The 22,873-nt window shown below is 47.6% G+C and overlaps 1 protein-coding gene across 1 annotated transcript in view; it reads left to right on the top strand.

Moving 5' to 3' along the window:
* The window catches only part of LOC118103181 (receptor tyrosine-protein kinase erbB-4), a 186,708-nt gene that overhangs the window by 147,373 nt on the left and 16,462 nt on the right, over window positions 1-22,873 (top strand). Inside the window, 5 exon segments of the mRNA XM_035149813.2 lie at window positions 934-978; window positions 2,688-2,820; window positions 9,722-9,844; window positions 11,125-11,223; window positions 14,343-14,528. Coding sequence (XP_035005704.2) covers window positions 934-978; window positions 2,688-2,820; window positions 9,722-9,844; window positions 11,125-11,223; window positions 14,343-14,528 — 586 coding nt within the window.

Raw genomic sequence — 22,873 nt, 5'->3', positions numbered from 1 at the left:
AGCAAAGTAGGTGTTTCTTCTGTTTACAGAGAAGGTGAATGGGATTCTGGTAAAGACGCTGATTCACAGGGAGACGGCTTTGAATCGGTAAATGCAGACCATGTAAAATCATCAAGGCATTCTTAGATCTAAAAATAAAAACTAGATAATGGATTAGAACAGACTTAATTTAATGATTTTATCAGAAACGTTATTAGACCTGCAGGGACACAGAAACCAGGTGTAAACAAAACAAACGTATGTTGTTCTGCAGATTTTCTAAATTGACAGTTTCTCCTCTTTTGTTCAACGATCAACAATGAGATATTATATATATATATATATTTAAAACACTGATTACAGCAGCTTTTAGGTTTTAACAAAGATTTCAGCATAAAACAAAGGTAATAAAGGTGGACTCGTCTACAGCTCTTATCATCTGCCCGGTAGAAGCAGCTGTATTAAAGGAAAAAGCAGCCGTGTTAATAAACTGTCGTCCACACGCCGCCTGAACTCACCTGAAGCTGTTTCTCCAGCTGCTCTGGAACCTCACGCTCAAAACGTCTCCACCTGACTCAGCTGTGAAAGTGGAGACGGAGGAACAAGTCGTCCTCCTGGATCCTCACCACTTTCACTTTCTATCGCAGATATGAATCTTTAATAGACAGTGAAATGTTCTCTGGGTTTCTTTGGCTGTTGTCTGTTAATTTCCCTGCAGGTTTCGCAGCCCTGAGTTCGAAAGGAGTCGGGAATCCATTTAAATATCACGTGAAACAAACAGGAACAGCGCCTCCTCCTGTCATATTGACGAGTGGTCGGCCTTGTGCTCCGTTCACATTTCCACAGGTCGCTGCCCAGTGACAGCTGATTGACGTGGGAGAAAGACAACTCTCCAGGTTTACTCATAACCTGTCCCTGACTTAATGGACGATCTCTGCTTTGTCTGTTCTGCAGGTGCATCGGACACAGGCTCCAAGATTGTGTGGGGATGATGGACAGGTAAGAGACGTCCGGGTTCATTTGTAATGTGGGAACGGGCGACATGGACGTCGCGTCCGGCCGCCGCTCTTTAGAGTCACGACTACAAATTGTCTCTCTCATTAACAACAAGTCTTCTGTCTGTTGTGTGTTTTACATCGGACACATTACTTGCTGCTTGTCGATGTCTAATTTGTGTCACTCAGGTTTTGGAGACTCTGCGTCAGCTAGCTTACATGAAACTTTGATTCTCAGAGGGGAACGTGTTATTTATAAACTATTATTATTAACGATACTACAAATTATTGACTCTAGCCGCTGATTTCCCAGGGAATAATTCATGGATCTTAAAGAAAACAATGGGGCCTGTGTAGAGGACAGAAGAGTGTGAGGAGTCTGTGCAGCTTGATTGGATTGAAGGGACTTTTGGGCCTTGATGAAACAACAGAAGTAGGCTAAAGATGCAGCAACAAATAAAACCATAAAAACACGTGAGTTTGACAATTAGAGCAAATTCAAAAGAGCTACAAACTCATGAGACTTCAACCAAACCAGTGAACCCTTAAAAAAAGAGGAGGTGGAGGTTTTTAAACAGAGGAAACTGAGACGAGACTTTTTCCTTCTCCTCTGGGAGACGTCTGCTGAGTCTCCAGTCGCCAGTTGCTCTTACAGTGGCATTACTCCCTCGTCTCATCTGGTGACCTTGTGTCACTCGCTCTGCTGTGAACCCTCTCCTCCTAATTAGAAGAAGTCCTTTTCCTTCTTCTCTCTCACCCAGGTGCTCTCTCTCTCTCTCTCCTGTTTCAGTTGTCCTTCCTCTCGTCGTTCTCGTCTCTTTCGCTGTATGTAAACGTCTCTCTGGTGTTTTCTCGTCTCTCTATTCTCCCTTTCCTCCCCTCGGTGTCTTGTTGTTTCCCCGGTGTGAGGTTGCCGTTGATTCTCCTTGTCTTTGACCCCCTTTCGACCCAATCATTCCAAACTGCTGCATTGCTATTCACCACATGGTCGTAAATATCTCATTAAGCCCGCAGCCTCTTTGTGCGTTTCCAGCTCCCCTTTCTTTAAGTCCGTCCCAATCGATACGGCGAGCGCTGTAGCACCTTGCTCCACCACAGCTGCATGGTACATGAGTCTTCCATTAGCTGCTAATGGCCTCTGCAGCTAATAGAGTTTTGAGTGTCAGGTAGAAGCAGGTCTTATTTTATGCTCCGTGGTTGTGTTGTGTTAAAAGAGGGTTAGAGGAAGAGTGTGGCACTGAGGAACGAGTGGAAATAAAAATGGAAAACAGATGGCGGGGAAAGAAGGGGAAGAATAAAGATGGAGAGTGTTAGAAGGACAGAATTGAGTGGTAGTGGAACAGTAGACAAAAGTGCAAGAGGTATGTAAATGGCAAAAGCATTAGTGCCATCATTAGTGCAGAGAAAGAGCTTTTAACTTACAACCTTTACACTCGCCGTAAGCAAGAGTTTCCCCCGGAATATTCACAGGCACCTTCTGATGGATGTGTGCTTTTAACTCCTCACCTGCTCCAGCTTTTTAAACTCACATAAATGATGCTGAGATGAAATAGAAGGGATTCGCTCCACTTCAAGAACCAACTGCAAACACGTGAAACACAGCGAAGACTTCAAATCCACAGAGTTTGACCTCTTGATTTAAATTTAAAGTGCCTTTAAGTTTCTTTAAGTTTCAGCAGCGTTGACGCCTCCTCTCTTCCTCCGTCTCTACAGGACGCCGCTAATAGCAGCCGGCATCATCGGAGGTCTGTTCATCATCGTCATCCTGGGGCTCAGCGTCGCCGTGTACGTTCGCCGCAAGAGCATCAAGAAGAAGAGGGCCTTGAGGCGGTTCCTGGAGACGGAGGTGAGAGGACGGAGGACACAGCCAACTTTTTATTTGCTCATTTGTCTCCGATACAGAACAGGAGAATAAATGTTCTACATTTGGATTTAGAAAAATAAATTAGTCCTATATTTGTCCTGTGTAATCAGCAGCAAATTACCGCTGTGTAATGAGTTTCATTGATCGCAGAGGGGGAATATGAAAAGACGGCCACGTTACGATGACTGAGACAAAACACAAAGTTTGTATTTTTGCAGACGAGCTCAACCAGACGTCTTCCTGAATCTTATTTTCTCATTCCGTGTTTGGAGCTCCTTGCAGTTGGATGCCAAACACAATTAGACTCATAAGCAAACCTTGAAACATTAAACCTTGGCCGTGGTTCTTAGCCAAACCGCGCAGTGCGTGTAGAAGGGTTTTCAAATTATGCATGGCCGCCATCGGCCCATCGATCTGGCCTTGAGGAGGCTTCATTTCCTGGAAGCATTAGACGCCGGAGCGGACTTGATATTCAAAGAGAAGAGTTGGAGGCTGAGGTGTAGGTGAGTCCAGGGTGTACGTGCACACATGTGTGCGCTCATGCTCGGCTGGATCACCTTTGTGCTGCTACAAGACACCCGTCCCCTTTGTCTCCTGTGTGTGTGTGTGTCTGTGTGTGTGTGTTTGTGGCAGTTGTGTCACCAGTGGCGCTCCGCTCCCTCCGCAGCTCTGTGGCTTGTCACTGTGCATTAGTATAATTTACAGGTAAAGGCGGCAGCGTTATAGACAGCTGTCAGACCGGAGATGGGAATTGGAGGAGGGCGGCCACGGGCACTTTCTGCCTCATGCCGGGCCACACACATCCATCTTAATCAACCCTGCTCCGACAGCCTCTTGACCGGGAGTCTTCAGTCCGAGCAGATTCACTAATGTACTGTCACAGAGGAGGACGAGGCGGAGCGCCGATCCTCTTGACCCCCTCTCGCACCTCCCTGTGTGAAGTCGCCCTGGGACTGATTTCCTCGACTCGATACACCACCAGGACGACGTGAGATATCGCCGGAGTCAATTTCCCTCGCCCCGGCGCCGAGACCTAATTGGGTGTAAAAGTAATTAGACACAATAAAATCTTCTGCGCCTGTGGCAGTTTGGCCCACAGGTTAGGCAGACCACTCATTAAGAGCAGGTCGTGGGATCAATCCCCACGACGGCCCCGCAGCACATTATCAGCCGCGGTGCAGCCGGCGTGTGAGCGCGACACCGGACCTGCTCGGCGTGTGTAGGTCACAGAGTGTAAGAGCATTAAGCTCTTTACCTGACAGGTGGGATCCGTGGCTGCAGGGACGTAAACACTGAAGCTGATCTGTCGCCACACGGATGGAGAAGCTCCATTTTATTACCGGCGCTCTTTGCACAAGTGGAGGATTGCTCGGCCAAACCAAACACAGGATCCAATGGTGTTATCGAACTGCTTTGAATTGAAGTTCTACATTTAAAGTTGGTCTCAACACGTAACTCTTAAGTTTGTCTGCCAGAGAATATGAATAGTTTTTTAATCATTATGAAAGATAAATGATCAGAGCAAAAGATAATTATCTTTGCTTAAAAGCTGCCTTGAATTCCTAAGTTTTCATAACCTTTACTTTTATTCGGAGTGGATTATTCCTCACTCTTGAATTTGAACTCCTCCTTTGGATATCTCCCCATCATAGACTAAATAAACACAGCAAAAGAAAATCCAAATCATTTTGAACGCCCCCTGGTGGTAAACCCTGCCTCCTCCATGTTAGCAGATGGGACATGGACCAAACCAAAACCGACCGCTGCACCTAACCTCTCTTCCTTCACACTCTGTCAAATACAGGCATGAAAATACGCTGAAAAACAATGAGAAACTCAGAAACTGCTCTCCTTGCAGTCTGCGTCGCACTTTCCAGAGGTTCTTCTCTTCTTCTTCTGGGTGATGAAACTGTACGAGAGGCTCAGGACGGGCAGTGACTGTGGATTCTCTATTCAGACGATCCCTCAGTCTACAGTGTGTGTGTGTGTGAATGGAGATCAAGCTTGTCTGGATGAGGGATTTGGGGACAGCGGCCGCTCAGGGACTCTCTCTCTCTCTCTCTCTCTCTCTCTCTCTCTCTCTCTCTCTCTCTCTCTCTCTCTCTCTCTCTCTCTCTCTCTCTCTCTCTCTCTCTCTCCCTCTCTCTCTCTCTCCCTGTGTGGCGCAGCGTTTTTTAAACACAGAGCTTCACCTCTGGTGTCACACAGGAAAACGGCGCCTGCGGTTCCCCCTGTCAAAGGGTGATCTGAGCGCTCCGCTGGTATTTCCATATCAAGGACACGTGTGGAGTCTGTTGCTCAGCACAAAAAAAATCTATTTCTCTATCGTTTCCTTTGTTTTACAATTCTCTGTCTCCGTTCTTTCCTCTTTGTTTTTCCTAAATCTGTATTCATCTGTCTCTTTGCGAGCAGCCACTTTATTCCTCCGTCTTTTTAACTCTCGCTTTCTGTTTTTGAAAGAAATATGGAGAGGAACATAACAACCAGCCTGCCTCACACTGCGCCGCCTTTTGAAGAATACGCCAAAAACAAATTGCTTTTGCGCAGGCAGAGACAGAACAAACAACAGAGTCCCCTCGCCGCTGCAGCGTCACCCCGGGCCCTGAACCCTGACCCCGGTCCAATGAAGCAGGACTAATGCGCTTGGAATCGCCCTCTCTTCCTCCGCCCACCTCGAGGTCCTCCTCCAGCTGCTTTGTTCAGACACGCGCCGTGTGAGTGTTTCAGCACCACAGGCCGTGGATAGCTCTCACGCTGCGCTCCCCCCCCCCTCTCTCTCCAGAAGGATGTCAGCGCTCGGCGGCGCTGGACAGCTCCCATCGTTCACCCGGGGGGCGGGATGACCGAACACGGGCGCCAGGCGTTACGCCAAACGCGGTGCGCCCGAGCAGCGCTCCAATCAAACTGAACCTTATGTTAAATTCAAGTTAAGATCACGGGGATTCAAAGGACACCAAAGATGTCATGTTGAATATCACACAGGACGAGAAAAGCAGAAGTTAAACAGCTTAAAGCATCGAAATAATCCCACTGACCCCAAATGATCTACAGTGAAGGATAAGTCTGAATTGTTCTATAAGAAGAAAAGGCACAACACAGAGTTACTTCTACTTTTACAGCTCAGATCTTAGTTCTCCAGGTTCGGGTTTTGGAAAGAAGTCAGAATAACGAGGGGTTATTATTCAGTTATTAAGTCGGGCGCTAAATGCCAGGGCAGAGCCCCCAGATAGATTTAAGTTTCCCCTTAAGTTTCCCCTTAAGTTTCCCCTTGAATTATACACTCCCTGCCTGGGGCCCACAGAGTCCCTTGAATGGCTCCTGTCAATTAGCATTTTATTAATCATGGTCCTTTTAATGAGGATTCACAAAACAATAACCAACAGACTGCACCCTCCCCAAACACAACTTTATTAAATTGAATATTAATCAGATTTTATTTAGTAGTGACGCCCGTAGTTTGTCTGTCTCGTTCTTTTAAATCATGAAACCAAACGACACGAATCTCGTTGTTTACCCGCTAAGTCGTACACTTGTCGAACAGACACACACACACACACACACTGTTCAAATTATTGTCGACGTTAAATTTCAGAAACCAGTGCCGCTGATTGCTTTGAGGCAAAAGTTTGTGTCGTCTCGTTTCACCTGATTTTCATTCAGCAGCACAACAAATGCAGCGTTTTATATTGGTAATGTGAACATTAGAGCGAGCACCCGAGGGTCCGCGGAACAAGTTTCTATTTGAGGACACTGTTTACTTATTCAATACAACAATAATTCTGTGAATGTATTCCAGCCCGGGGCCTGAACATCCTGCATATTTGTCCAATGAAGCATCCGAATCCTCTCCACCGCGCCACCAGCGCAGCTCATTTGGCGAAGGCACGGTGCGTTATTAGCCGTTAAATAAAGTGTCGGGGGGGGGGGAGTGTGTGCGAGCGCGTCCGAGCTCAAGAGAGGTTTGTAGGCCATGGGTCTGCATCTTATTTAACAGACCTCTCTCCTCTCATCTTCCTCTTCTCTCACTCTTCCTCTTCCTCGCTCCTTTATCATAGTCCTCCTCTTCCTCCTCTTCTCTCTCTCCTCTTATTTTCTCCTCGTGTCTCCTCTCATCTACCTCTCCTCTTCTCTCTTTTTCCTCCTCTCTCTCTCCTCTTCCTCTGTGTCTCCTCTCCTCTCATCTCCTTTTGTCTCCTCTTCCTCTCCTCTTCCTCTTTTCCTCGACCTCTTTCTATTCGTCTTCTTCTTTCCTTTCCTTTTATTGTACTTTCCTTTTCGTTTGTTTCCTTTGTCCTCTTGTTATTTTCCAAGACTTTAACTCTCTTCTTATCGCTGCATGCCCCGTCCTTTTCTCTTGTTCTTTCTTTTCGTCGAGTTAATCTCCTTCCTCCCCTCATCAATCCAGTCCGGCCTCGTCCTAATGAGACAATAACAGCTCCAGCCTGTTACCATCTGCTCTTATTACCGCCCTGTCACCTCCTCCCTGTGCCTCGTCTCCTTCCCTCCTTTTCCTCCCTCTACCTGCAGCCTCACTTCTTTTCTTCTTATTCATGCCCAAACACACAGATGCAAATAATGCTCTTTGGCCAAATACCAGACGGACGTGATGGATGTGGTCAGAGTTCGTCTTCCTCTAAATAAAGTCGACAGACGCAGTTTTCCGTGTGATTTAAAAGTTAATTTAAAGATCTGACACTGAACCTCCGCCTCTGAACCCGGGTCACCTTGCCCCAAAACGTTGAAAAGAGTTAAGAGTTTGAATTTGACAGGACGGACTAGATTCCTCTGAGGATATAACAGGATTAGGAAGTTGTCCTGAACACGAGGGCGCTCAAAAACCATAAGGACACACAAAGAGTAAGAGAATGAAACAATAAAAACAATAAGAAACAAATCATTAAATAAAGATGGACGAATCTCCACTTCCTCCAGAAATGAAGCTAAAATATCCTGAATCATTTCACAATCTGCTTGTTGAAATGCGACTTGGGAAACATCATTGCAGTCACAGAAGTGCTCCACGTTAACATGCACGACGGCTAATGGCTGATTACTAATCCTCCATCAACGAGGCCCTAATGACGGCAGCACTTACAGACCTATTTCCTCTAGAAAACGATACACAGACAGAATCCTGGTTATTTTTAGCCCAATTATTGTCAAATGAATGAATTGAATATTGGCTGCGAGTGAAGTTCATCTCTTATGTAGTTGAGCAGGTTTAAACCCTGAGAACAGAGAACGTCTGCCTCTTTCATCCACAGCACTTTATCTTGCTCATGGAAATTACTTGATATTTAGAGTCTGTTTTATGAGCCTGTGAAGCTTCACTCGGTTAAATCTGTCGAAAAAAAGGAACATGTGATGCAACAAATGTCTTAAAAAGCTTAAGGAGTTATTGTCTGACCTGAGACATATCGTTTTTTCCACAGCAGCTTCACCTAAAGGTCCATTAGCAGCAGCTTCTGGAGCTTTCAGAGCTTCCTCTCCAGCGTCATTGAATTCCTGTGGACGATAAAGTTTCTATTTCATCTGTTTGCACTGGGTCGCACTCTGGTGATTTCTCTCACTCTCTAACTTGTAATTTCTTCAGGAAACCGGATTTCAGGCCCAAGTGGGGGTGGGTGAGACGGAGGTTTTCAGTGACGCATCGCTATTACACAATCGCTCCTTCTGTCATCTCTCTCGCTCTCCCTGGTATTTATCCCTCGTCCTCCTCCTTCCCCGAGCTCCTGCCGCTAACTCACTTCCTGCAGTGATCTCCCAGCGGGCGTACACCGCGGCCCCGGGCCCCCGGCAATAACAATAGCCATTAAACGGCATATCATTGCCGAGCCGCGGGCAATGTCATCCATTCTGCGGACCGGCCCGGCGATGGCCGCTCCCATTGTGCTGATGGTTTTATATCCCATTGAATAAGTGCTGGTGTGGCTGAGCGACTGATATATGGTCTCATTATATTGTTTGACGGCCGTGGTTGAGCTGGGTGATTATGCTGCTGATAAACCGCAGGGAATGAGGGACCCGGTGGGCTGATAGGCTCATTAAGACGTGTATCGATCAGAGGCATTGACTTATTGTGTGCGTGGGTGTGCGCGCGTGTGTGTGTGTACTTGTTGATGATGATTTTGTGAGTCCCTATGTAACTGGATGTGTATTCAGATATAGTTTATATGCTGTCTGGTTGAATCTAGGTGTGCTGTGTGTGTATTTGTAAGTCTCTGTACTGTAAATGTGTGTATCTTAATGTGTTAGTGTTGTCAGAAGTGTGTGTTTGTGTGTGTCCCTCCCTCTGGCTCAGATCTTCTAACAGCTCGGTTACAGGTGCCAGCTCCTGCTCTTTATATTTAGTAGCCGGGGCTTTGTGGCGCGGCTCGCCGTGCGGCGGGTGGCCGGCCAGCTGCTGGGATGCTGCTCGGTGTCAGCTGTTCCTGGCAGCCAGGCAGCGCGGAGGAGGCTTGTCATAACCTTGAATTGGAATTTGTTGTGTATGTGCACAGCTGGTGAGCTGCTACTCTTTGTCAGCTGTGATAGCAGCTGACACCAGGCTGTGATTTGTTTAGCAGTGGGCACACCGCAGCCCACACTGATGACTGCCAGCTCTGACAGAACTCCACGTTCACACCCCTGGACGCGGATTGTTATTATTTGTCTTTCAGAAACGTATCAATGTGCACGCTGCAGAAATCGTGACGCCGGGAGCGAGCGTTTAAAAATATTCAGACTTCAGAGCAAAATAAAAGAGGCACGACGCAGGTTTTTAGCACTTTCACAATAAAAGCAGCATCTGTGAGGAATGTTTGTCATATTTTGGGCACTAGTTGCTATAAACAGAGGGAGAAGGGGATGAATAAACTAAAAGTGTGTGTTTGTGTGTTGTCAGCTGGTGGAGCCCCTGACCCCCAGTGGAACGGCCCCTAACCAGGCTCAGCTGCGGATCCTGAAGGAGACGGAGCTGAAGAGGGTCAAGATCCTGGGCTCAGGAGCTTTTGGGACCGTCTACAAGGTCAGTGTGCACTCACAAGAGCCTGTGTGTGTGTGTGTGTGTGTGTGTGCATGTGTGTGTGTGTGTGTGTGTGTGTGTGTGTGTGTGTGTGTGTGTGTGTGTGTGCGTGTGCGTGCGTGCGTGCGTGCGTGCGTGCGTGTGCGTGCGTGTGTGTGTGTACAGGATTCACACACCAGCCCTCCTTCAAGTGTACAGTCTCCAGATTACAAATCCTATGTCAGCCCGGTGGAGAGGAAGATGCTCGAGTGTAAACGGACGCTGCCCTCTCGCTCGTTCAACAGCTCCACAAGCTAAACAATAAGTATAAATGTTTCCTCTGTCTCCGTGTCTCCTGACGGACACGAGCCTCGGGCGGCTCAAGGACCTGGAACACAAACAGCTGTTTTCTTGCCAAATCCACTGCCCTTGGCAGAAAATATTCATACCACCCTGAAACTCGGCAAACCCACTGAATAAATACTGCACTTCCTGGCTCTGAATTCCTCTCGACATCAGTGTTGATGGGCTTGTCTTTAATTTTATTGCTGTATTTCATTGCAATTAATTTGCATATGAGTCTACCATCAATTTATAGCCTCATTATGATCCACGGCTCTTTGCCTGTAGCAGGTGATTGAATTTAAGCTCAATAAAGTGAATTCAAGTATAATATGTCTTCAATTTAATTCTCTTTTTCCCACTTAATTTAAAATGTTCAAATACACTGCTGAAGTGAATATAGCCTGTATTCTGTGGAATAACCAGCAGGGGGCGACTTTTATCGTCAGTAAACAGTTAATGTCTCGATCTCTAGTTTCAAGTCTTCTTCAAAGTTGAGAGTCCAACAGACGATATTGGGGCGTGGACATCGAGTAACGTCCGATGGGTCAATCTCAGAACTCGGTGTGGACAGTCTTCAGACTACGTTCTCTGTCCTTTGGAGTCTCAGAGGTGTTGTCCAATTAGCAGCCACGTGTATGTACAACCCGACGTATTAAAAAGACAGAGACACTAAAGTTCTATACGAACGTGGCAGCTGCTGCTCAGTGTTCCCATTCCTCTGAGAGTTCTTCCACCAGAACACAAGGAATGACCTTCTCAGCTGCCACAGTGGCACAACGCTTGCACAACAGGGTGTTCGATGCCTCAGTGATTACGGTTAAATACACGTTTGAACACGTTTTGTCCGAGCTGAACGCAGCGCTGGCTACAAAGAACCGAGAGGCTTGAAACCACCAGCTCACAAACCAGTGGGTGATGTCCCGGACCCTTTTAAAAATCATCCTTTCTCCATGTTTCAGGGCATCTGGGTCCCAGAGGGGGAGACGGTGAAAATCCCCGTGGCCATTAAAATCCTCAACGAGACCACGGGACCCAAAGCCAACGTGGAGTTCATGGACGTGAGTATTTTTCACTGCCGCAATTTGTGTCCACTTTCATTTGCCGTGCTGTCAGGCCGACGCCCGAGCCTGTCACTCGCCGGAGTGTTGCGTTCGACGGTAAATTCTTATGAGAGTTCCATCTCAATCAGAGTCGGTAATAAAGTGAAGTCCGCCGCACAGCCGGCCGTGTGCTGAACAGGACTCTATTAAGAAAACAGCACTTGTTTATGAGATAGGACTTTATTGGAATCCAGGAGTGATGGAGGAGGGGGAGCGAGGGAGTCGGCTGGGGGAGTTTCCAGTTCCTCCCAGCTCCTCTGTCACCTCTCTCCTTCCTCCTCCTTCGTCTTCATTTCTCTCCGCACCTCACAAGTTCACAGAAGTTTGAAGTCACATGCACACGACTCCATGTTTTCTTCTGTTTTTTACTCCAGTAAACATCTATAATCGTACTTCACACAGTTTCCTCTCTTCTCCTGCTCTCACCGTCAATTTACTAAAACATGAACCCGTTAGTATCGGATCTTTTCCCATGAGGCCCCTGCTCGGGTTAATCTCTACAACCACAGGGTCTCTGTGAAGAACTAGGAGCTAGAACCAAGTGTTTGAGACAGAGGCTGGGAAGAGGAGCTGCAGCAGAGGACAGTCTGAGGAGAGTCTTCTGCACATTAGAGCATGAAAACCTTAAAATGATCAACCTGAACGTGAGCACGTCTCCTGTGAGTCTCCTTTATTGCAGCTAGCGTTGCTGCATTTGCCATCTTCCAGTAGTTGAAGCCGTTTTTTTTTTGTGTTTATTGTGAAAAACATTATTACAGCAGGTCCCTCGATTTATAATAAATTAGGTTTTATAATTCCTTTGAACGAGACAACGACACGGCAGCAATTCCACCTTCTTTTTCTTCCGCTCTCTCTCTTTCTCTCCCTCTCTCTCTCTCCATCTTCCCCCTGCCTCCGCCCTCTCCTCCCCCTCTCTCCGCTCCTCCCAGCGGGGGTCTCTGTCCATCCAGAGCCAATATGCTCTGTCTGCCGGCTTGTTAAACAGCAATCTAAAGGCAGGCTCACGCCTCACCACTGGGAAACTAGCCACTGGAGTGCCAGCTCCACACACACTCCGATACCCCACACATACAAACACACACACACACACACACACACACACACAGATATAATCTAACGCTGCACACTTTACAACAAAAGGCTCCCCAGGTGGTGGTGGTGGCCTCGCTCGCATGTGAGAGATGCAGGCCCGATTTGCCTGTGTTGGCAAATATGTGAGTGAGCGATATGTGAAATACTCTCATTTAGTGTGTGTTGATGCACACACACACACACACACAGACACACACGTGTTTGCTGGAACATACACCAGTTTCAGCTCTGCCAGTCGATCACCCTGCGTTTGTGCGCGCGTGTGTGTGATAGAAAGTGAGCAAGTGAGTTAGATGTGGAAGGAAGGTCGGCCGGCGGTAATGGAGGTCAGCGCTGAGGGAGATGAGAGAGAAACCAAAACACACACATTCCTGCGTGCACACTCATGCACGCTGCACAACTCCTTGTAACGTTTGCCCTGGGAGTAAAAAGCAGGAGCAGGAATTTAGCCCGACATAGTTTACGACTCGTGGGTCTTTTGGGATCACAGAGTGAGAATAAAAGACACAAACACTCTCCTCCCTGTTTCTTCCTCTGCTGATCCCGGGTGGCGTCCGCACGCGGCGTGGATGTGGCTGCAGTCGTATAACACGGAGCGGTCACAGGGGGAAGCAGGTGGTTTTATGAAGTGGAGATGTAGTGGCTCTGCTTTGGACTGGGAGGCTGTGTTTAAATCAGGCCACCGATGGTGCCAGCAGCTCCTGCATGGCCTATGCCCCCCCCTCTTGTTTAGAATGAATCTACTCACACACAGCAGCCGGCCCACTCTCCCTCTGAGCTCATTCTGTAGCATCTAAATTTAAAAAGGCACCTCATCTATCTATCTGCTGCCCCGGGGCCAAGCCTGGATACACACCTCCTCGACCAGAGAAGGAGAGAGAGAGAGAGAGAGTGTGTGTGTCCTTGAGTGTGCGAGTGCTTTAGAGATCTGCCAGGAGTGTGTGTCCATGTGAATGGACACGAGATGTGGACGAGATGAGGGCTGAAGTGTTTTCAAGCCAGAGTGCTGCTTCTGCTCTGCCCTAATGCAAAAACACGCCAGCCCCCCGTCGTAACACTTCATCACCGGCACACATCCTCCTGCTGGCCGCTCCGCAATAACAATTACCCGACGTCGATTCTCAAATGTTCAAACCTCTGCGTCCATCTGCTGCCGAGCGAGAGAGACGAGAGCCGAGCCAGAAAAATGCATTTTACACTCCGAATCAAACCAGACGGAAAAATGAAAAGTAGCTCATGAAATCAGACACACGGGGGCTTTGTATTAGGCTCGGTGTCGTTTTTAGTGTTTCCATTGTGTTGGTGCAACATTTAAGATCGTCTCCGTGCTAAAATCCAGATGAAAACACAGCTTTGAAGGTTTGTGCAGGATCTTGTCTCCCGGCGAGACGCTCCGTGGACAGATGCTGTGCATGCAGATATACTCATCATCCCACAAGTCTTAATTTATGCATCGAAGTCCACCTCCACCAGGAAGTCTGGAATACAGTGCAGCATTATCCAAGGATAATAGATGCGTGGACAGACACACTGAGCTGTGCTTAGAAACAGGAGATAATGGAGCAGTGACATGAGAGTCCAGACCCCTCTGAGTTTCCAAGATTCCTTTGTGACACTAAATCGTTCCTTATTATTTTCCGAGCAGACATTTGTTGGACAAAGAAACCAGTGAAACAAACGATCCCACTGAATAATCATGTTTTTCTATTTTGAGGTTTTATTTATCTGAACTGTGGTTTGAGGATTTATTTATTCTTTTCTTTTTAAGGGCTTGGATTTTACTTTAGCGTTTCCTTCAGACAGAAGCCTCCATTCATTTTGATTGTGTCCTGTGCCACTCAGAGGAAAACCTTGTGGCTCTGCAGGGAACAGCACAGAAACATGTGAAGAGGGTTCATTGTGTCTTTTTGTCAATAGATTTTATGTCCACAAACTGCAACAGTCGCCTTAGTCCCTCTCTGTCCTCGTCCCCCCCTCTCACCCAGGAGGCCCTGATCATGGCCAGCATGGAGCACCCCCACCTGGTGCGTCTGCTGGGCGTCTGCCTGAGCCCCACCATCCAGCTGGTCACCCAGCTCATGCCCCACGGCTGCCTGCTCGACTACGTGCACGAGCACAAGGACAACATCGGCTCGCAGCTGCTGCTCAACTGGTGCGTCCAAATCGCCAAGGTAAGAGGAGCGACGACGGCGTGCGGTGGAGCTGCGTGGTCGTGTGTGTCTGTGCTGCTGGCGATTCGACAGGTGTGTGTGTGGTTGGTTTGTGTTCATGTCGTAAGAATCTGATGGTTTCCAACCAGAATCTGATGGATGGTGACATGTAGAAGGGGTTTGAATGTCCTATTTAAGCAGCTTTTTCACAACTGTTCCTGATTTCTATGACCTTTCGAGACTTTCCAGCATCGAGCTCCTGTTTAACCTTAGAATCTGATCCTTCTTGTCCTCACCCCTTCACACGCTGATCACTTCCACGACCCTGCACAACACTGTGTGGTTTTTCTGCAGCACACAAGCCCAGTTCCCCTCGATCTCAGCCAAACAACACACGTTCCTCCTTCAGGAAACGAGTGACGATGCAAGATGTTAACAAATTAAGTCCACGCGTTGCTGCTCAAACAGAATCTGCACTGCGGCTCGTTGAAACAGCAGCAAGGCTTGAAATATATATCGCGTGTGCGCTCGCTTGCCCAAATAACATGTGTGTGTCTTGTTTGCAAATGAAGACGACGCAGCCCGGCAGCTTGATAGTGTCACAGCCTGGAAAGATTTAACTTGTGTGAGTTACAGCTACAGGACGGCGGTGGGGGGTGCGGAGCTGTGCAGGGAGACATATGCTGAGATGCAGCGGCATCAGATCCTGAAGATTATCCGACTAAAGGCTGATTCACAGCCGGCTTTGATCAGTTTGATACTTGATGTGTTTTGTTGGCAGAGTCGAGGTTTGTTGTTGTTGCTGTTTGTCAATTAGCTGTGAAGTATGAAACGTGACGTCACCCGTTGGTTTGTGAGTTCGACATTTCGTCCAGCGCCATCTTGAAACCAGCTTCACATCTATTTATTTACTAAACTGATCCCAGTGATGATGGCAGCTAAAGTGACACAGAAAATTACACAGTTATTCACAGGACTACACGAATCACACAGGAATGAGATAAAAGAGATTTCAGACCATGTGGCTGAACAGTTGCCGTGTTCATGTGACTCCTGACGATGCAGGAGAGAGAGCAGGGATCGGATCTGTGTGAGCGAGAGCCTGTGAAGACGAGGGAAAAAAAACCAGTGAGTCATCCAGCCATGTGTCAGCTTTTAGCTCCTTTACTAAACTGCTGGAACTGCACAGGTTGTTCTTCGTTTGACATCAGATCTGTCTCCGGGGACACTGTGCAGCTGCTCCTCAGACGTGCACTGAACTCCAGAGAACCTCCTGACATTCTGCGGAGGACACGTACGGGTCAACACAAATGTCCGAGTGAGAGACTTTCTCCGGCCAGCCCCCGAGTAAATGTCTGCAGAGAGTCCGGAGGAGCCGACGTGAGAACACGTGCAGCAGGACATGATTCTCAGGATTCACCACGATGCACAGAAAGAAAAGAAATGTCTCAGGATGAAAAAGTGAAGCTGTGCACGTAGAAGACGCAGGTGAAGACGTCACGAGAGCTTTTGGTGATAAGATACGACGCCGGTGTCGATATGTTGGAAACAAAAACACGTGATACCTGCAGCGGGATAGATATCACACTCTAGAGATTTCTGTGAACACGTCTGAGAGGAGAATCTCTCCAGAGAAGGTCCAGACCCAGATCTTGGGTCAGATCATGTCTGCAGGATTGTTGTATTTTTAAATGGAGGCTCAATAAGAAGTCACAAACCTGCACGACGCCATGAAACCAGTCTGCATGTGTAGATAACTTCCTGTTTCTATAGATTTCCTCTTCACCAGTTGGTATTGATCCATATCGATAAGGAGAATAGATTGTGGTATGAACCGTCTGAGTGCTTTTCATGGACGTTGGCGTGCGAGGGTTTAACCCTGGACCTGCTGATGGATGACGACCCCGCAGCTCTTCAGGAACACGTTACTTAAGCAGCTACTTATTGGCCTAATTGGATTCGATTTCACCTGTGGAGGCAGGAGAGCAGACGTGTCAGCTCCTCTGCTCGTCGGTGAGCGAGGAGGAGGATTATTCCCCCCCAGTCCTCCAGCCGCACTTCACTGTGACACTCACTTCAGTAAATAGACGGTGATTTATAGAAATAACCGCCCCTCCGTTCTCCGCGGTGCGGAGCGTTGATGCAGCAGCTGGATTGATTGACGGATAATCTGTTTCTATTGAGTGAATTAGTGAATCAATGTGGAGGGATCGATTGGGTTTCTTGTTCCTATTAACTGCAGAAGGTTCTGGATAATAAGGAAAAGCAACATTAGACTCCCACCACACGAAGCAGCGTGATTGGTCGAGGTGTCTCAGTCTCACTCACGATCCTGCAGATGCTGCTCATGGAGCTGAACTACTTGTTACAGCCAGGTAGCTCTCTTCTTCTTCTCTGGTGGATTAGCCCCTTGGTCCTCCATCACATCGCCCAGAGGCCTTTTTCAAACCAGAACAGAAAGATGTTCTCTCAGGTGTTTGTCCGTGAGCATTAATGTGTCTTTGCATTTATGTGTGTGTGTGTGTGTGTGTGTGTGTATCCGAGCACATGCTTGAGTGGCTGTGTGTGTGTGTGTGTGTGAGCATGTGAGGCGAATAAATAACACCGAGTCCTCTTCTCTGAGTGATTTTTTCGCTCTCAAGGTAATGATGGGGAACCTCTTCTCCAGAAGAGCAGCATCCTTCCAAAGACACACAATTTTCTGGCAAAGAGGAGAATAATTTCCCCTCTGTCCTCAATTAGCTGTGAAAAGGTTGTTGTTACGACGGAGGAGGGGGGGGGGGCGGAGAGAAGGTGTGAAAAGAGCAGAGTGGGTAGAAAAGTAAAGATCACAGGACGTACGGACCGACTGAGGACCAGGTTTCCACTCTTCATCTCAGCAGGAAAGGGAATCAGTCTCAGGGGTTCAGGAGGTGTGACTGTGTCGGGGTAATTATTACTACTCATACATTAAAGTCTTGAGAATTATTATAATTAAGATCCATTAGAAGTTCGTTCTAATATCAAATTAAACAGCCGTGTGATTCGCTGACGGCCTCTACAGGACGTACACACCACAGCCCTTACAGAATAATGATTAGAGAACACAAAGTACAACGTGCTGCACAACAACACAACAAACGGTTAAAATCCAGAAGGAAGTACATCAATAGTAATGATAATAGTCTGTAGCCGAGACTTGAAAGGAGACAGCGACTCAGGATGGATAATTTAACCTCTAACAATTGATCATACATCACACAACGGCATCACGCTACCTGGAGAACTCCTCTGTAATTTGAGTCAGTAAACAGAGACGGAGCCGTGACCATCGCTCTCCTTCAGTCAAAGAGCGTAAACATCATTACTCTGCTGTTAATAACTGCCCTCCATAGTCTCCCATTCATAAAGGAGACAGGGGGAGCCTCCCCACCATCGCTCTTCATCACACGCCGAATGGAAGAATGTAAACACAATTATTTTGGGAAATATAATTAAGTGTGCCGGGGGCCTGATAGCGTTCGACACAATCCTTCTTTTTAAAATGTTAACTTGTGAAAATATGAAGCGCAAACAGCCGAGAAGTGTCCTTGAGTAAAGCACCTGAGGGAGTTAAAGATACAACTGAGGCTGAGCAGCGACTCTGACATGATCCCTTCAGCTGTGAGTCAGTCACACAAACACCGGCCTGATGAACCCGAGGATTTATTATCTGATATTGATTTTGATAATTGAGAACAGATCAGACTGTGAAGCAACATGGACGACACGGCTCCACTTCCTGCCGTCACCGTCACCTTGAACCTTGAATCTACTCAGTTACTTTGTGTATTCTTAGAACAATGGCCCAAGACGTTCACGTGCTCCAGTTTCTCCATGATGTCATGGCGGTTTGCCAGCCCCCCCCGCCGCCGCCGCCGCCGCAACAACTGCACAAACACCAGCCGTATGTGGGCTGTGACCCGGGCAGTTGACCGCTGCGCTGCAAATTGATTGGCCGAGGCCTGTCGCCAGGCAGTGACTCTTCATCACTGAGTGTTTTGGGCATTGAGATAATGGCCCCCATTAATCTACAGGCACACTCAGGGCTGCCCCAGTCCGACTGGAGCGCACGCACGCACACACACACACAACACACACACACACACACACACACACACACACACACACACACACACACACACACACACACACACACACGTGGACCTACAGACATGATGCAGGACACACAGTCTCTTTCGATCTGTGTGAATGGCCTGTAATTTATTCTCAGTCTTTCATTTCCCTTCTTCCCTCCACCTTTCTATTCCTCTCTCGTCCTCTGTTTCCTCTCAAGTTGTTTTACTTTCCTGTTCTTAAGGTTCTTTGTAGTCTTTTCCCCCCGTTCCTTTCCTTTCCTTTCCTTTCCTTTCCTTTCCTTTCCTTTCCTTTCCTTTCCTTCCCTCTTCTGTCCGTCCTCCCCGTGCCTTCATTTCAATTCCTTTTCTCTGCTCTCCTCTTCTTCCTGTTCTCTCCATCCTTCCTTCCTCCTCCTCACTTTTTGTCTCCTCCGTTCACTCGTAAACATTTTTCGTGTCTTTTCTTTTCTACCAAGCTGCACATTTCTCTGTTTCCATGGCGGCCCTGTGCCGGGGTGAGCACAGGTCAAAGTTTGACCTACATCTCCTGGTACATTACGCACTCCAGGCCACGTATCCTCGAGTGACTCTGTGTGTGTGTGTGTGTGTGTGTGTGTGTGTGTGCGTGAGTGAGTGAGTGTGTGTGTGCGTTGTTACAAAACTAGAAAAATGACCTCCTTCTCGCTATTCTTTCTCTTTCAGTCTCCCTCTCTTGTCTCCATCTTTTCTTTATCTTACTCTCTCTCTCTCTCTCTCTCACACACACACTCACACACAAACACACACACACAGTGCAGAGTATTTTTTTCATTAGCTTTTGGATTATTAATGGAATAATTAGGTTTGGGATGTATTTTAATGAACAAATCAATCACTGAATTAAATATGGGATCTGAACTAAGTGTATGTGGGGCTACGGGAGTCTTTTAATTTGCCTCCCCTCTTTCTCTCGCTCGCTCTTTCTCTCCGTCTTCCTTTCACAAGTTTCTCTCCTCGGGCTCAGTGTAATGAAAGTAGCCCAGATTCGACGAGTAGCTGTCCTGTCCTGAAATGATTGGCTTTGGCACCGCGGCCCGAGTCTGGACGGGAGTCTTGATTGGTTTTCGGGGGCGCTGGAGGTGGGACGGCGTGTATCTAGGTCACAGTCGGGGCCTGTGGTCGGCGAGTGATTCCTGTAAACACACCCGATGGCAAACTGGTGGACTGACACAACGTGCCCTGCAGGAGAGGCCTGCAGGTGGAGGAGAGCCGAGCTGTCATGGCGGCGGCGGCGGCGGACAGTATTTTACAGATTGACAGTGCTAATGATGGCGCAGAACATTGACCTTAAATAATTTGTCCAAGGCGAGCTCGTTACTGTACCACGTCCTGGTGAAATATGCATGGAGGCATGTGTGCAGGAGCAAAGATTTGTTTAAATTTACAGTATTTGCTTTGAGTTAAAGTGTGTGTGAGGAAAACTAAGCACGTGCAGGGTCGAGAAAATACTGCACACACACACACACACACACACACACACACACACACACACACACACACACTCCTTCACGGTGTGTTTTCTGGCCAACTCAGCAGACGTGTCCTGCCACTGCTTACTCAGGGAAAGGAAAAGTTAAATCTCTGGACTTTTAAATGTGGCTCCTGATCCTTGGCCCCTCATGTGTGCGTAGATGCACCGATGTGTACGCAGCTGTGTGTGTGTGTGTGTAGATCTGCATCCCGCGGTGGCTCCCTGGAGATGCCGCCACCCGATGGCAGGAGATGCAGTCTGGTCAAGCTTAGCGTGGGGGGGCTCTCTCCGTGTCATTCATTTCCCTGCAAAACGCTGCTGAGCAAACACTTCTCTCCTGGACTCATTAGCTGAAACACTTTCTCCTGCTCCCGTCGTCCCCCTGACTCCGCAGCACAGATCCTTCATGTGTCCCTTCCCTCTCTGGAGGATGGATTCCTCTCACTTCCCCCCCCCGTGCGTCTCATCAGGTCGTCACATCTCGGTGGAGGAAAGTCTCAATGGACTCCTGCTCCTGTGGGACACCAGCATTTACATATTTCTTTATCTGTTTTCTTTATTCTGAATTCGAGGTATAGGGGAGTATGAAGTATGAAGAAACCTGCTCACTTCCATCTGGATTTAAAGCCGACCAGCTCCTCGTGAATCGCATTCGTCAGTGAACATGTTCAAACAGTGAATATTGTTTCATACAACACACATTAGCGCTCGCTGTCGTCCTGTAGCTATGAATAAAAGGTGTAATGGCAGGAGCAATTATCTGCAGAGTGATGAAAACAGTCGGCTCTGCACTAAAGGCAATTATGATTATTAACCAGAGAGAAACATGACTCGTGTCAACAGCTTCCGCTCGAATCCCAGTTACCGGCTGATGAGTAAATACGCCGCAGCCCCGAGGTGAGACGCGTTTTCAACCTCAGCGTGTTCATCAACGTCAAGTCAGACACGAGCAGGAAGAGGAGAGAGTCTGACGGCTGCTGGAGAGCATCAGAATCACAGCGTGCAGGAAGTGGACTGACGTGTGGCAAACAAGCCTCGTCAAATTAAAAGCAGCCAACGTTCACTCGACCCCTGGAAAAAAAGAAGTAAGACTAAACGACCCCCCGGGGGAAGCTGCTTCCAGAACTTTCCACCGTTTCAGTTTGACTTTTATGTGTCGACATTAAAGCATCTCGTCAATTTGGGCTCCAAAATTGAGCAGCAAAGTTCATTCTTGACTTTGGAAATAGTCGTCCCACAAAATCGTGCATATATTCTATAATATTCAGGACCTTTAAAATGTTTCTATGGTTTCTGAATTTAATACGGATCAATTGATGTGGGCTTGAACATTAAGCATCAAAGTTCATTGTAGACCTTGAAAATAGTCTCAAGGTCAATTGACTGTAATTAATACTTAATGTATTCCATGGTCTGTGAGTTCAATATAAATCTGTCCACATGAAAGGGTCACATTTCATTTTTGATGTTGGAAATATCAGTTGCAGCTCGAGGTCTGCCTGCTGTCTGTTTCCGGAGCTCTCAACCGTATCACTCAATCTTCATCAGCAGCTCAAGTTCGAATTCAAGAATTTATTCCTCAAATAAAGTTTTAATAAAACAAAGTGAAGAAGATCCTAAAGTGCAGCTGTGAGAAACTCTGGTTATTTTTATACATATTAAAACTGGCTGAAAAAGACTTAAAGTGCAGAGTAAGATTAATATATCTCGATCGATTGGTTGATTTATTGATTAGTTGGTGGATCCAGAGCCACCTGGTTCATCCAGTCTCTTTTATTTCTGTCCATATTTTCCACTCAAACACATAATGGACTAAGTCCTATTGAATTGAAAGCTGTCGGCAGCCGGTCCGACGGTGATCCACGTCCAGCACCTCATTTCCCCGGGGCTTCATCAATAATGCAGTCCCACAATTCTTTGCATCTCGGAGCTTGTCGGGGGAGCACGTCACGCCGTGATTACCAAACAGAGCGGCCCACAACACTCTCCTGGCTGCACAACACAAAGCCAACTAATGTGCACCCTGAGCAGTTTCCCCCAACGCATACTCATTTACAAATTCCACCACACACACACACACACCCCCCCGTCAGGAGTGCGTACCACACGCGTCCCTGCTGATGCAACAAAACGAGGAAATGGGGTGGAGGGAGTCCGAGGAGGAGGCGCAGTGGAGGGATAAGCCCCCCGGGTCTTTCTAATTATCTGTAAGGATCAGCAGTGCTCAAGGATGCATAAGGGGAGGGATTTGACGTCCAGATCCACTGGGTAGGGAGGCCTGATTGTATCGGTCACCTCTCTCCATACACACCCATTCTTCATGGCGCCCGCAGCCCAGGCTCATTAGACACAGGCATATGCACGCATGCAGATGAACGGCGGGGGTGGAAATTCACGGGGATTCTCCTGCAGCTCCTCGTGGCCCCGGCCTTCCTGAGCTGTCGTTGTTTGTCTATTAGCAAGTCCTGCAAATGTCTTTTTAACCAAACAAGCACAAGATCATTTCACCGGCTTCTGGTACGAATCAATCCGGTGCAATCAAGTTTTCATTTTGTAGCCTCGCTGTAAACAAAGAGGAGGGAGAGAACAGCTCCGTGCTTCCTCATACTTATCTGGTCTGTAATCATACGTGTGGTTAAACACGTGTGTGCTCATATCGACGCAGCAGCATCGGCCTGTGGAATCGAGGTAAAGTGCAAAGTCCTCTCACCGTGATAATTATCCACTGTGATTAAAATGTATAACTTCTCAGTGTCGCA

This window comes from Hippoglossus stenolepis, chromosome 24 (assembly GCF_022539355.2).
Source record: "Hippoglossus stenolepis isolate QCI-W04-F060 chromosome 24, HSTE1.2, whole genome shotgun sequence".
Taxonomy (NCBI): domain Eukaryota; kingdom Metazoa; phylum Chordata; class Actinopteri; order Pleuronectiformes; family Pleuronectidae; genus Hippoglossus; species Hippoglossus stenolepis.
Note: the sequence above shows the minus strand (reverse complement) of the source record. Positions and strands in the feature narration are given on the sequence as shown.